This window comes from Apteryx rowi, unplaced genomic scaffold (assembly GCF_003343035.1).
Source record: "Apteryx rowi isolate R43461 unplaced genomic scaffold, aptRow1 scaffold_816, whole genome shotgun sequence".
In the NCBI taxonomy this organism is placed as follows: Eukaryota; Metazoa; Chordata; class Aves; order Apterygiformes; family Apterygidae; genus Apteryx; species Apteryx rowi.
This window is the reverse complement of record NW_020451112.1, coordinates 216385-231710: the sequence shown is the minus strand read 5'-3', so window position 1 is coordinate 231710 and position 15326 is coordinate 216385. Positions and strand designations below refer to the sequence as shown.

At 39.0% G+C, this 15326-nt stretch overlaps 1 protein-coding gene across 1 annotated transcript in view; it reads right to left on the bottom strand.

The window, feature by feature from the left end:
* Window positions 1–15326, bottom strand: part of INPP4B (inositol polyphosphate-4-phosphatase type II B) — a 284394-nt gene that overhangs the window by 70101 nt on the left and 198967 nt on the right. Inside the window, exons 13-15 of the mRNA XM_026089466.1 lie at window positions 10693–10797; window positions 5819–5927; window positions 1597–1774 (exon numbers count right to left, since the gene is read on the bottom strand). Coding sequence (XP_025945251.1) covers window positions 1597–1774; window positions 5819–5927; window positions 10693–10797 — 392 coding nt within the window. The remainder of the gene's footprint in view (window positions 1–1596; window positions 1775–5818; window positions 5928–10692; window positions 10798–15326) is intronic.

Here is a 15326-nt window from a genome sequence, read left to right as displayed (position 1 = left end):
GCCGCTCACGCAGCCGTTGCTGTTTGCACAACTGGACTTGTCTCTTCCAAGCAGAAGGGGAGGCTGGATAAAAGCTCTGGGCTGCCTGCTGGACTGCACAGGGTGAGACCACCGCTTGCGCTCCTGGGAACCTCTGCTCCTATACTAACCAGCAGTTTAATCCTGGCCCTGGAAAGTCAGCAGGAACATATAYAACTAAATCATACCTATAAAATATTTGTGAGTTTTGCAAACACCTAAGGTTGTCTTTCCTGAGCCTTTTTTGCACTCAGAGTCTCCAATGGGCTATGGTCCAAACAGGGTTAGCGTCACCGCTGGCTGCAGCACTCCTCCTCCCAGAGGGGCACTGGTGGGACAGGAAGAGCAGCTGGCTACCGCTAACACAGATGCCTTAGCAACGGGGTCTTGACCAGCCAGAACAAGTTTGTTTTGCTTTACTTGTGCATGAATTTTCTTTGAACAAACACTTAACAAAGCAGCTCTGCTTCTTCTATGGGCAGCAAAAAATGGCCTTCTCCAGTACTACATGAAAAGGTGAGCTACAATTGTCACAAAATAAAACAAAACTCCTCCCTTTCATTTCCATGTGGATTCTACTTTCCTATACATCACTGACAGTCACAGCAACTTGGCTGTCCTCAAAGTTACTGTGGATTTACACACCTTTAACCAAGAGCAATGTTTGGCTCCCCACAGTTCCAATGCAAAGCCATCACAGTGTGCAGCTGAGCTCAATGTTCAAATTTGAGACTCTGCTGGGATAGTATTGCTCAGCAGACCACAGGAGTTGCCACTTCCCAATAGCTGAAGATATATTGACATGATTGTTGATAGTGTTATTAAGTCATATTGAGATCACATTACAGAAGGTATGGTGCATGAAGTGATGGGAAACTTTTTTCAAACCCTCTGGTCATAGCTGTAGTGCTTAATATTTTCATAGGATAACATATGCTTAGAAGTACTTTGCAGGCTTTAACTAATCCCCAAAATCATGCTGTGAGACAGGTGGGAAATATTATCTTCCTTAATTCAGAGCTAAGAAAACTAAGACAAGGAAGTGCCTACAGCTACAGAGGAAAATAATAGATGAAGGATTAAAATTTGAGACCTCCTGGCTCTGACTTTTGAGCTTCCCCCTCCAGATTGGGTTGCCATTTCTGGTCATGCAACTATTCTAAACCTTATGCACAAATCTGGTTTGAATTATCTCCTATAAGCAGCAGTTTGAAGTAGTATGAAGTATCACAGAAAGAGAAATAAAATAATAGTTATCATCCCACTGAATTTATAATAATCTATTTCTGATAAACCCCAGTATGTGGCCATCAGAGGATAACAAAGGCACATGAAATAAAATTAATTATACTTTCAAATAAAGACAACCCTAGACCTATAAATGTCATTATTTTTTACATGGAAAGCCTAAAGAAATGCTAAAGCACATTCTTTTTCCAATGCCAACATTTTGAAGCTTATTCTAACGGAGCATATTTAACATTTCCTGATGCTATGAAAGTCAATTTATGCAGAAAAAGACAGCAGCTAGGGATTTGGTTATTCCACTTCCCATTGCAGTGAAGATTTGAATCTTACTTTTTCTGAAAGCATCTTTAAAGAGTTCTTCAAGCTGTCTGGAGAACGCTGGCTTGCAGAATTAAGCAGCAGGTCTGCATGGCTTGATATGAGAGGTTGTAGATGATTGATGTTGCTGAGAACTTCTTTTGCCTTGGCTGTGTTTTCAGGTGAATAGTAAATACACTGGTACCCAGTACTGTAATAACAGAGAAACGGTTGCATAATGTCAAAATGGTTTCTGTTATTAATAACAATGCTTAATGTACAAAAATTTTTGCCACTGCTATTACAAGAATGACAAGATATGTGAACTTTACTGATATTATTGAAGAGTTTCTTCCTCTTCGGGTAAAAACAAGTCCTTGCTTGAACATCAGAGGACAGCAGACTGCCCACCAATAAACACTTCAAGTTGTACCGTTCAACCTAATTATTCTTTTGGTGCCCTGTGTGATCGATCTTAAAATGGATTAAAAAAAATTTTTTTTAATAGAATTCTGAGGAAAACAAAGGTTCAGCCAGGTCACATAATAATCAAAGAGCATAAAACTCCTTATTCTTCCCTCCAAACTCTGCTGTCACACTAACAACTATCTTATGAAGTGCTCCAAAATGGGTCATTCGTCATTACTGATCAATGGCCTGTAAGATGTTTTGATCAGCATCAATGACCTGTCCAAGAAGTGATGATAACCAGAGTTATTTCCAAAAAAAAGTCACATACCTAATTTGCAAGAAAGGACACAGAAATGGTTTGAGGGAGGAAAATAAAAAGTTAATTACTACAAAAACACTCCAACACATACTACAAAACTTACTACTTTCCTTTTAACCGTTCACAAACTACCGCACTTATATTTGCATGACTGCTTCTCCTTTTGAAAACTTATCCCTTGTTTCTTTTCCAATGCTTATTAGTTAAGTGATACCTTTTATTCCATTATTCCAAGACACCATTTTTAAACAGTATGCACACTTACTAGTTCTTTGCTGCAACATACATCTTCCCACTTAAAACTCTGGTACACAGTCCTTCCCCTTATAAAGCCCTGCCTCACTCCTTCAGTGAAATTAACCCAAACCTTCTGCAGTTTTAGACTGCAAAACTGTAATGTTAATATGACTGTAAACTGTAATGTTAACATAGGAAAAAAAGGATAATGTGCTAGACCTGGGTTCTCACTATTTTATGGCTTTGCACTCTGGGTCAGGCGTGCAGCATGAAGTTTATGCACGATTTTAACTCAGCTTCACTTTGCTAACCACTCAATGGAAAGCTCAAGGAACAGGTGAGAAAGGACCTAATGAACTCCAGGATTAAAAAAAGGCAGATGTCAGGCAATTCCAATAGGCTGTACATGAAATGCTGAGTCAGCTGCATCTTGTAATTACTAGTATTTTTTCATTATGTAAGCAACCAGCTCCTGGAACATTACCAATGACACAGCAGCCTATAAACTCCCCAGTTGCTTCTGTAGCCCCTGTAGATGGAGCAGGGACAATGTCTGAGTAATACCCTCTATTAACTGTAATGAAGACATACTCTTAAAAGTCTTGATACTTCAGAGTCCCAAGTGATCTTCTCTAATTCCTCTTGCAGTCTTCTCCCTCCCTTTATCAAGCAGYGCTTTTGCAGGCTGAATTTGGCTAACACTGTCAAGCTCACTGCGCACGTACCCCTCTTTGGGATTCCCCTCAGTTTAATTCCCAAAACTTTTCACCTATCTCGCAGCTCTAAGCTCCAGTGAATACTGCAGCAGAAAAGCTATGGACAATGCTATAAGAAAGAGAGAGAGAGAGATACTAACCCTGTGGGTAGTACTCATTTTAATAAAGTCTATCGTAGCTTTTAAATAAAGAATATTATGAAGACAGAACGACTCTTTCTTCAGAATGAAAAGTTCTCTAAAGGGAAAAAAAAAGTTTTCTATCAGGTCTCACACTCTGCCTAATTTTACCATTCCCTGAATTCAAGAAAACATCAGACAGCTCAAATATTCAGTTTCTTTCAAAATTTGAGGGCAACTAAAAGGGTTTTTTTTGAGTACAATTCCAAAGAAACTGAGCCATTCATTTTCAGAGATAAAATACTCAGGGATATCTGAAGTTTCTACTAATGTTGTCTCTCTATACTGTTGCATCTCATATTAGTCTGGGATTTTCTGTGGCCTTATCTTTCATGAAAAGACATTAATACTTCCAAATTCACTGAAATGAGTTTCCTTAAACAAGTATTTTTCAGAACTTGCTGCCACATATAGCTATGGTACATGCACAAAAAATATATTCTATGCAACTGCAAATGTTTCTGACTTATCTTCAAACTGATATATATATTATCATGCACACTTCTGTTCGATAAACTTTCTTGAAATACACATTTCACTGTTTTTGGTTTGGCAACTGCAAATGCAATTACGGTCTTGAAAAGCAGTGTATAACTATGCTTACCAGTTAACCATTCCTCCTATCTGTTAATTCSCCAAGTACAGGTTTGAGCAAAGTAAGGACACCCATTTCAAGCAAGGTGTATTTTCTGATACACTGATACTGTGAATATTTCAATAAACTGTTTTAATAACAAGCCTGAGGCTCAAAGGTGTGCAAGACATTGTCATATGCACCGACAACGATGTCTTGAAAGCTACCGGGACCTTCCCAGATTGGCTTGAAAAATAATCTCTTCCCACATCTTTCATTAGGTTTTCAGATCAGTTAGCCTAGAGAAAATAGATGCTAAATCTGCATTTTTTTTTCCTGTTCACTTTATATCGATTGATATCTCAAGGTGTCACTTCTTCCTTCATCCAAAGCTTCAGAAAAGCCAGTCCCATTGTAAAACAGAAAATTTAAATTGTAAAAGCTGCCCTTGGAAATGCTAAGTGGCCTCAAAGTATCCTCAAGCAGTTAAACAAACAGGTGCATACAAAATAAAGTTGTCATTGCTGCAGTGAAAGAAATTTCTCTGTGGTAAGAATGAGAATGGCCCTTTCAAGTATTTATTTAAAGCGCTCCCACTCCTAAATATTCAAATAAGTGAGGTCATATTCAGAGCCTGCTTTATACCTTCCACTGGAAGGACCTGCATGGGTCCAAAGAAAATAAAAACACATGCTGAGTTTCTTATGAGCTGACCACTGAGATAGATGAAAGGTGAATTTTGGAGGTTCCTTCCTTTCTACTTTATGGGAATTCATAGACTTAGTGACCATTTCTTCAGGAGTTATAAACTATTTTGATTTCCTTTTATTTCTATGCCTTCAGAGTGGTATGAGCAAACAATGAGGAATACCTTTTCCACTGATAAATGATTTGAGAAAATGCAAACTAAGCCACTGATGGGTTAATGCCAACTTCTGCTCAACCTTTAAGCCAATACTAGATTTTTATAATCTTCCATTTTATTCTTTATCATATTCTGCCTATGAAGCTTTGAGCATTTAACATAATAGAACTCATTTTCTATCGGCAGCCAGGATGAGTTAGTCTACCATACACACAGTACTTCCTGCATTCCCATCCAAAAGCTTTGCCACTGACTGCATGAGTTTGGCACAGTTAGTCCAAGTGTTGAGCAGTCACAGCTCCTGGTGTGGTCAGTGACAGTTTTGGCTGCTTAAAACTTCTGAACAGCCACAGCACTAAATACACACATCCAACACTKAGTTAACAAAACATGTAAATAACACTTTGGTATAAGTTTAGCAGTTAACATAGAGCATTTGTTTGAGTATAGCACTGAACTGAAACCTTAGTGAAGGCCTTTATCTTTTCTTAGTCTTATTTTGACTTTCTGAAGAATAAGAAAAATAATATTTTATCTACTTCGCAGGGCTGTCAGAAATGAAGATGCTACCTCAAGCTACTGTTTGTTTATTGAAAAATTGCCTGTAGATACTTTCTACTTAGTACAAATATTGCAGAAGAGAGATCTCATTTTGAACAGCATGTTTTCAAGCACAGGTATTCCTCAGGCTCTCTAGAATATGGGAAGAAAACACCATAATTTTGTTCATGTTCAAAATAACTCTTGCCATTAAAAATACATAATCCTTCAAATTTGCAGTCTAGTAAATTAGGGAAGATAAAGAAACTATTTTATGAATGAATCCTTATCTAGCCTTACTAGATTTTTTATTGTCGAATGCATGGAAGATAAACTGTTTTATTACTCAGTGAGCATGTAACATATCAAGGTAATTTTACTTATATTTTCTTAGTGACTTCCATAAATACTTACTTTCGCCTTTCCGCCTCAAATTTACTCAGCAGTTTCCGGAGACCGCCATTCTTAAATCCCTGACAGTGCGCTGCYGGGGCTCCCATGGTGATGACATCGTACACAGCATCTGCAAGGGGAACAGACAAGCACTGAGATTTGCACCCACCTACGCCCAAGGCACAGCAACACTTTGGTATCCACTGTACAGGAGATGGGGCGAACGAGTGTTTTATTTTACTAGGAATAACTGAGAAGCTGTCTCTGGAGGGAGCAAAGAACTAATCAATCTTTCCACACAGCCACCTTAATACTTACCTGATTTATTACTGCCTCTAAATCATATGCCACAGTGTAGAACAATATTCTAGCTCTGCAGTTTACAAAGTTGCAAACTAAATTGGTCCTTTGTGTATTTCACTTACTACCTCTTCTATTATTTAATATGCAGTCATATTGCAATGCACAGATTCATGCATTTTAGGGTCAAAATAGACCATTATGATGAAATAGTCTGACCGCCTGAATAATACAAGCTACACAATTTCAGCCAGTGATTCCTGCATCAAGCTGATAGCTTCTGGCTGAGTGAAGGCATCTCTCTTGCTCTCTTTTTTAAGAGCACGAGAGGGCACACGAGAGTGAGGTAATCTTGATTTAAAGACTTCAAATGACAATGAATTCACTGCAGCCCCACAGAAGTTGCTCCAAAGATTAATCAGCCTTACCAGTACAGGTCTGCATTTCATTTCCAGTTTGAATTTGCTTAGTTTCCACTTTCAGATCTAACCACCTCTTTGATGCTAAATTGAAGAGTTCTGTTCAGTAAGATTCATTTACCTGATATTTATGTTTATAAAGAAAGACAATGCCAGTTGTTTTCAGCTGAAAAGTTAACACAACAGGAAACAAACTATTCTATTCAAAGATCGTCACTGCTGAGACCACAAAGCTCTTGCTGCTCTGTAGGTACCTGATGTCTTGTGACATGAATGATGAACTTTTCTACAGATACATGCTTACAGAACTGGAGATGAAACACTTTTTGAGAAACAGCCTCTCATTTTGTGCCTGTGATTGATTTTCAGTGCAGAGACAAAGATTTAATTACACCCAGAACCACAGTCATTATTCCCTCAAAGTCTTGGTATTTACATTTGCACTAAGCAGTATCTGTATTATGCTCAAGTTCACTGGAAGTATGAAGACACAGGTCAAATTGAGGCATTTTTAAAATGTATTTCTAAAGGAAACCATCAGAGGATCTTTCTTTGTGAACTATTTTATTCATCAAGGAAGCATTCCATGTAAATTAAAATCTAATCCTCTCCTAAAATAGAACTTTTCTTGCATTCTGATGATAAATATCCCTAGAAGCAAGAACACTGTACAAACGATTCACAGTTAATGAACTGTGCTTTACTTCTGGAGCTGAATTTCAAAGCATATTCGCTCAAATTGATTTGAACTCTAATGCATTGGTGGCTCTTCAATTCCCACTTAAAAAGAGAAGTGGCACACTTTCGTTAGCCTCAGGTGAGCTTCAGGGGTTCCTAAATCACCCATTCTTTCGGCTCTTCATGGAGATTTACCCATAACACACAATCTTGAGCAATTAGAGCTCCACCCTTACTTGACAATAAGTAGTTCTACTGCTTTCAACAGCAATGGCTTGAAACCAAAGAGGAAACCATCAGGCCACCCAGATGAATTCTGAATTCATTTACGGCTTCTGACTTTGTTTATGGCTAACTCATGAACCTTGGGGAAACATTTAAAAGACTAACTCCCCGTGCTTTTGCTGACTCTGTATTAAAAATCAAGGGTGAACCTGCTCATAATCAACTGCCTGTGGGAAGCTTTCGGTCAGCCAGGCACCGCGTCTTGGCGTAGCCGAGGAGCAGTTGTTTCAGAGGCAAACAGCCCCCGAGCAGCTGAGCACCTCCCCTGCTGCTGCCGCGGGTGCTACCAGCCAGCGCAGGGCCAGCAACTGCCCCCTGGGATCCCCAGCTGTCCTACTGCTGGGGGGCCTCCACAGCTGCCCCAGACCCCTGGCCCCGCTCCTGCTCACAGGCCTGCTGGCGCTGCTCACCGTGAACCTTGGCAGAAAGCTCTTCAGCCACTGCCATGTGCTCCAGACTTACAAATCACTGTGATCGTTCCCTGCAAGCCTCTAGGAAAGGAGGCGTCTGTTTTTTAAGACCAGACAAATGAAACCACTGCAAGAAATCAAGGGAGAGGGAGAAGACCAAGAAGCAGCCATCTACGACACTGGTGATGTACCTGGGGCAGTCTCACTCCCACCTTCCAAAGCATGTTATGTTGGAAAGCGTTGCAAGACTGGGGAGGAAATGCCTTGCTATGTGCTTCATTTCCAAATCGACGTGGCTCCTAGCGAAGGAGGCACAGCGCCAGTGTGAGCGTGTGGCTGGAGAAATGCTCCAGTACTTCAGATGCAGCACCCACTTGGGGACCAGACTGCTGCTGACAATCCTCTGCAGCGCAGGAAAGCTCAAAGCGCAGCAGAAGATGGTAGCAGCTACAGAAGATTGTCAGCGTGATCCGCCAAAGTTAACACCAGTCACCTACCTGCCAACAAACAATAATTCCTCTGCCACACAGAAATATCAGCTAACTGCTCATCCCTCCTGCCTGAATAAAACACAGAGCTTTTGCAACACAGTGACCACCACAGTGGCACGGTAGAAGTTCATTAAACCTAGTCTTTATCAGACCAATTCAAAGAGTTGAGGGATCCCTGTCTCAAGCAGAGCTCAATCTAGGGTTTGAACCAACAAACCTTGACTGTTAAAATAGCGTATCAGCCTCCCGCTGGCCTTCAGAGACACTTGCTGTCTTACACTGCATACAGAAGCAAAACGAAGGTCTATTTGGTACACTGATTTTATTTAAAACAAGCACACTTGAGTATTTTCTGTTTCCCCATTTCTTTGCCCATAATGACCTTGCATGATTAATACACAAGCAAGTTTATAACAAAACTATGGCAACATTTAAACTTAAATTCTGTAGTATGATGAACAAAGGAGATGTGGTATCTATCAAATGGATAGAGGTACAGTTATCACACAGAGAATTAGCATTTTTCTCAAAGCTGTTTCTATTGGAAGTTGAAGCACACAGGTATTTTCTGTTCAATGTCAGTACCCAATCACAACCTGAATCAAAGTTCAGTAAAAGTAAACCTATGATTGAACATGTTGAACAAAAAAACCATATATCCATGTGTGCACATCTGATGCAATTAAGACCTAGCTCATGACCCAAACTAAAGATGTCTGACAGTGCGAGGGTTAATGACAGCTCTATGGCTCATCATTTTGTTTAATCACAACCTCTTTGAATGTTTACATGCCTTCCCCCTTCCCCTCTCCTTGTGTCAGCTGCCTCCTCATACTCTGGATGCCCTTTGAGATAAGGCAAGCAAAGCAGGAGGTAAGACAGACCAACTTGATGTCAAAGTGTTACTCACACCAGAAGGATGAGCAATTGCATTTATCTAATACAAGATGCAAGTCTTCAGTGCTCATAAAATGAAACTTATTTCCGTAACCTGAATGGATGGGACAGCTAGGTATGTAGTGCTACCAACATATCCTGAACATGTTGAGGAACCTATTTTGTGTATACAGAAATAAAAAGAGCTCCCTACAACTAAAGTGTCAGTCTTGCAAAGATATATGCATAGGCAGAAATTCAACGATGTCAACACAAGTTTTCTTCTTTGYTATCGTTTCGTAATCTCTAATCTTGAATGCAACAGGAACAATGTTATCTAGCTCTCATGTCAGTGGAATAAGCAAACATTATCTAAAGAAAACAGGCAGATTTATAATTTAAGACAATGTTCTAAATTTGGAAGACAATTCTAAGTTAATCTGTTTTTCATTTATGGATTAGTCATATCCCAAAAGCAAACTGGCTTTGGAGAAGAAAGTAGAAATTTCATCAAAAACAAAACTTGGGTAGTGTAAAAGTTGTCGTGGGTGACAGAGTAAGTGGTATACTTCCTTCTCCTTTTCTATTTAGCAGATAAACATATAAGGTACTGCTGCCAGAGCTGCTTTCAGGAGAAGGCACAAAATTCAGGTTCTGACCACTTGTAGTCATTATAGATCTAGAAGTACTTTCTGAACACTAAAGGAAAATGGGCAAGTGCCAGATTTAGACCCAAAACAAAGACAGGAAATGTCCACATGGAGAGTTCCTAGGGCCCATTAAACAAAAGTGAAAAACTGAACACTTTGAGCCTGTAGAGTAGTAAAAGTTTTCAAATAATGAACTTGAAAGCTTGATTTTGATTTTATAATACAACATGCAACAATTTAGTCATACAAGAAATCTTCTGTATCAAATTGTACCACATGAATGCTACACAAGCTAATAAGGTACACATTTCACTGATTGGCAAAACACACACAAAATGAAATGAATCTCAGAACTATCCTTATAAATCACTGTATTTCTTGTGAAATTCTTGCCTGCTCAGTATTCTTCCAAATCTGTGCAAGTCCTGACTGCACACAAATTTACTGAAATATCAATTTAATACTACTACTTTCAGTGCTTTGCCTGAAGCATCTTCATAGTCCATCTTCAAAGTTTAAATAACACCATTGTCAGCATCCTTCTACTATGTGAAAACGTCAAATTGACCATGATCTGACTCTCTACAAGCATACATTTTAGTCCTATTCTGGTTATGTGAAAGCATGTCCATCTAATCTCCATTCTTGAAAATGGAGACATAAATTAAGATACTTACTGCTTAAAAAGGGCCAAAACAGAAACCAAACCTTCCAGTTGCAAGTTAAATTGTATTTCAAAGCATACATTGACACACTTAGGGAATTTGTCCAAAGAATATACTCTACCTTTCAAGCAAGGACTATGCACATGCATTCTTTGCAGATGGAGATTTATTGGAATGAATTCTAATGTTTTTTCTCCTTTGTTACAGCTTGATTTGAAGGAAGAACCTGAAAAACAAAAGTTTAAAGAATCATCATCTTAAGCATGCAGCAGATGTTTTGTCTTTTTTTTTTTTTTAATGCAAGGACAATACTTGTATGTTAGCAGCCTTTAATTTACTTTTAATGTGTAATTGTATATTAGAAAAAGAATGGTTCACTAACTGAGTCTCAGCATGTACCCATACTGCAGGCAACAAAACAGCTTTTAATTCACAGAACAATCTAATTTTTTATTCTAGGTGATAGACATTTTTCCTGCTGTCTGAAATTCGTCTGCAGTCTGCTGGAAATGATGCCACAGCTAATGTGTGTTATGTTTATGCTGTGCTAAAAACACAGGGCACAGAGCTGTGACAGTACTACTTTTTCTATCAAATAACTTTTTTTTTCCTTAAAACAAAAATATTACATTGACTAGGCTGTGTATTCTTCCCAGAAAGTTCAAACAAAGACCATAAAAATCTGGCTTAGAGAGAGCTATAAAATAGCTTCCATTGGGGGAAAAAAAAGTTCTGATGACCATTCTTTTGGTCTCGTTTTGGCACCACCATAACCTGGAGTTCGGCATTTGTGTTGGGGCTCCCCAGGAAAATTTGTCTGTTTGGCCAAACTGTAAATATTTGACTTGTTCAGTCAAGATTTGTTTGACAACATCTGCTGAAACTGCCATAAATTTCAACAGAACTAAGCATGCTTGAGCCTCCCAATGCAAAGCATATTGCCAGAGGCACTGATGACCCTCCAGTCCAAGGCTACAGAAGTACAAGCAAACTTTTGCTCAAAAGGCTGCTCTTAATTACACTGAGCCAAGCTAGAAACAGGCGCTATATTTAAATGAGCAGTGGGTCTATGGAGGATGCTACCTAAGCTTAGTAACTTAGAATAATAATGATAATTTGAACGAAGACTAAGAGCAAAAGTAGCAAGAAAAAGAAGTGGTAGAGCCAACGATACAGATTTGATGAGAAATCTGGGGACGCAGGCTGAAACCAGGAGTCACTGATGACGAGGAAGAGCAGTAGAGAATGTAAATCTGGAAACCACAAAGTGAGCGAAAGAAAAAAAAAAAAACAGGGAGCAGGCAAGGGAACTGGAACTGTATCAGAAAAGAAATGAAAACAGTGCAGGTGAGGAGACTAAATCTCTAAGCAAGAAAATAGGAAGGGGCAGATTGTTTATGGGAATTCATCTGAGACCAAGATCAAAGCTCGAGGAGCCATAACTGGGTCTAGGACAAGGAAACACTGCCAGGATAGAAGAGAGCAAGATGAAAGCAGATTAAAAGGACAGGGGAAAAAAAAGAGCCTGCGCTCGCTAGAGTACATTTTTGCCCAGAGCCAGAGCAGTCCACATACAGCATTCCTGAGTCATCTTACTCCTCTCTGCTCAGGGCGGACCTGTGAAGCAAGAATCCCTGCCCCTCCAATACCAGGAACATATAGGATAACCACTGCCTACTGCTATCTGTTATTCGGTTAGCTCAGGTATGAGAGATCCATGCAGTGTAATTAAGATTTCAATCTGCATTTACCAATATCATCCACACAACAAAACTCATTTTTACTATTTGTTTTTTAAAAAATAATGAAGTTGTATTTAAGGACCAAGAACACAAAAATCCCCCTGTTACAATAGTTATTATTGTTGCAAGGTTAAACTCTTTGAAGTTAGGAAATACCAGAATGTAGATAGCTTTTGCAACCTTAATTTGACATTCACTTGAACAGGAACCATGAAACAGACTTTAATGACATATCACATACTAGCTTTTCAACATGTAGGGTCTTTGGTGCTCACTTTGGAAGCAGCAGTTCAGTACTAGGTTTCCAACTTTTACTTTGGTCCTTAGACTTAAATATATTGCTCAAGCCTTTGCTACAAAGACAGGGTTATTCATTTCCTCAAACCTGTCCATCATATTCATCACTATAGTCTCTGAGGGCTTTACAAATATTCACAAAATAATTTTAACTGGCTGAATAAAAGGTTATAATTTCACCCATTTTAATGGCAGGAAAGAACTAAAGGTGGAAGCATTTAAGAAACAATGCATCAACATGAGATATGGGGGATCTGATTCTGCAGAGTAGGCATTATTAGACAGCACTTGTCATTTTGGAAGCACAGCTCCCACTGACTTGAGTTACATCCGTAAGCACTCAGCACTTCTGCAAAATAGAGCCTGTGACTATTGTCAGGCTTACAAAAAAGAACACACAGTGACCACTTCTGAAAGGTCTGACTTGCCTAGTGTCACATAGGGACTTTGTGACAGAGGCAGGGATAGTGTCCAGTTCTCCAGAGCAATATTCAATTGCCTTAACCTTGATCATCTTTTCTTCTCCTTCTAGAGCTGCACGAATAATAGAATTTTCAGTTTGATGACTGAACTAGAAAAAAAAGACAAAAAATCAGGAAAAAAACTCATTTCAGGTCAAACTAAAAAGTTTCAAAGTTCTACTCCCTCCCAAACTCACCAAATGTGTGTTTTAGATTAACCTGAAATGATTTGTTCTGTTGTTGCCTAACCCTTTCAGAATTTTGTTATAATACTGTTTTGAAACAAAAATACTTAACATTTTCAAAAATTGCCTCGCATTTTTGAGGATAAAAGTGTTCACCAAAACAATATGAATATAAAATAGTCCTAACTTCCTTAAACGTCCATTTTCAGTGACTATACTACTAAACCAAAATTGCTGTCTAACACTAATGCAATCTCCTGACACTTTCACTGCAGTCTTTCAATTTCCAAAATAAATGAGGTGGTCTACTAACAGCAGCCTTCTTCATTAAATTCCACAAATAGCCCAGCTGAGTGTGAGGTTGGTATTTCCTGGAAACTACAATACATGATCATAGGAGGGGAATGCTTTGAAAAATTGTATTTACAGATAGTATCTTCCCTTCTGTACGTTGCCTATGAGGGAAGACAACTGGAGATATTTGTATCTAATTGACTAACGCGGAGTGAGTCCTTCAGAACTGTGACAATCTACCTGTGAAAAAGCACCTTTTTAAAGAYGAGCAATTGTTCAGCTAGTAACAAAGCAATCACATTAGCTTTACTCCTGCTTTTAAGGTGCCAAGGAGGGAGAAGAGTAGCTGTCAAGAGTTGGTGCTTCTCCTGCCAGCTTCTCCACCTTTGGCTGGACAGCAGGTAGAGGAGCCCAGTCAGAGGTGAAAGAGCTCCAYGGCTTTCCACAGGGAATACAGCCAGTTGGCCTCGTCTTAAAATTGAGCCTTCACAAGGTAGCAAGCTGACTCAGAAATTTTGTGCCTGGAGCCAGATAACAGAAGCCTGATCTAATTTAGAAAAGCAACCATGTCAGGTTCCTAGCTATAAGCACTGCTGATTGCAGACTACCTGTTAGGACTGGTTCCTGGGTGGGTGCAGACCCAGGGGTCCAACGCAGTTACACAGCTACTCCTGGGCACAGCAGGGAAGGGAATGGCCTCATCCAAAGCTCAGGCAACACACTAAGGTAACTCCAGAAGACTATAAAGGCCAAACTCTAAAGCAAAATCTCTTTTCGCATGAATTCATGACACCAGGAAAGTAAAGCCTCCACTGAAATATAAATACCTGAAAAGACTGAATTGAAGTTGTACCCACATCTCCAATTTTAGCATTTTCTATCTTGTGAGTATTTGAGTTTGCATTCTCTACAATGTTCTCTCAGCATTGCTTTTGTGCAAATACAGTAAGTAATAATGTCTATGTTTGCCTTGCTTTCATTACTAAATTTGTTATTTTTAAGTTATAATCTGTAAGTCTTATATAGAAAAACCATCACACTTGTCTTGTCTGATTAACTTTTGCTAAGACAATATTGCAGTACATTTCAGAACATGAAGCACACTATCTGTGGGAAAAAGATTCCAGGATTTCAGCAAAATCTGGTTTTCAGCGTTACAGACAGTGGAAGCAATATTCTGGACAATAATGAAGTGCTTTTTAACCCTACAATTTCCTCGAATTCAGACAAAACAGTAAACGAACCATCTCTTTGCATCTGACCACAGACCTGGAACTCTCTCTTGCCCTCTATCATTCCCTCTCCCCCTCCCCCCCCCCTTTTTTTCTCCCCTCTCTTTTTAACAGACTATCAAATACCTCTTTTTCTGTTTTTCTCTCCTGAATGTTTGAAAGGGCAAGAACTAGGACATGTTAAAATATGCCTCTAATTTTATTCACATCTCTATGCTACTCCTTTCAAAAGAGAGTAGGGACAAATTTCTGAAAACCATACACAGAGGTTAATCTCTGTTTCACAGAGAACTGAAATATACTTGTTAAAAATGATCAAGGAAGAAAAACCTGGTTAAAAGCAAGTAAKGGTCAGGAGAAGCAGGTAAGAGCCTATAGTAAACCTATAAGTACCCCCTGTACTAAAGATGCAACAAAATATGTCAGCTTAATGAAAATTTTGCAAGAATAAATAAAAAAAAGCTATTAAAAAGAGAAATAAACGTACAATTAGAGATCTAACCTTACATAATTGTGATAGAAATTGGACAGGCACTAACACTGC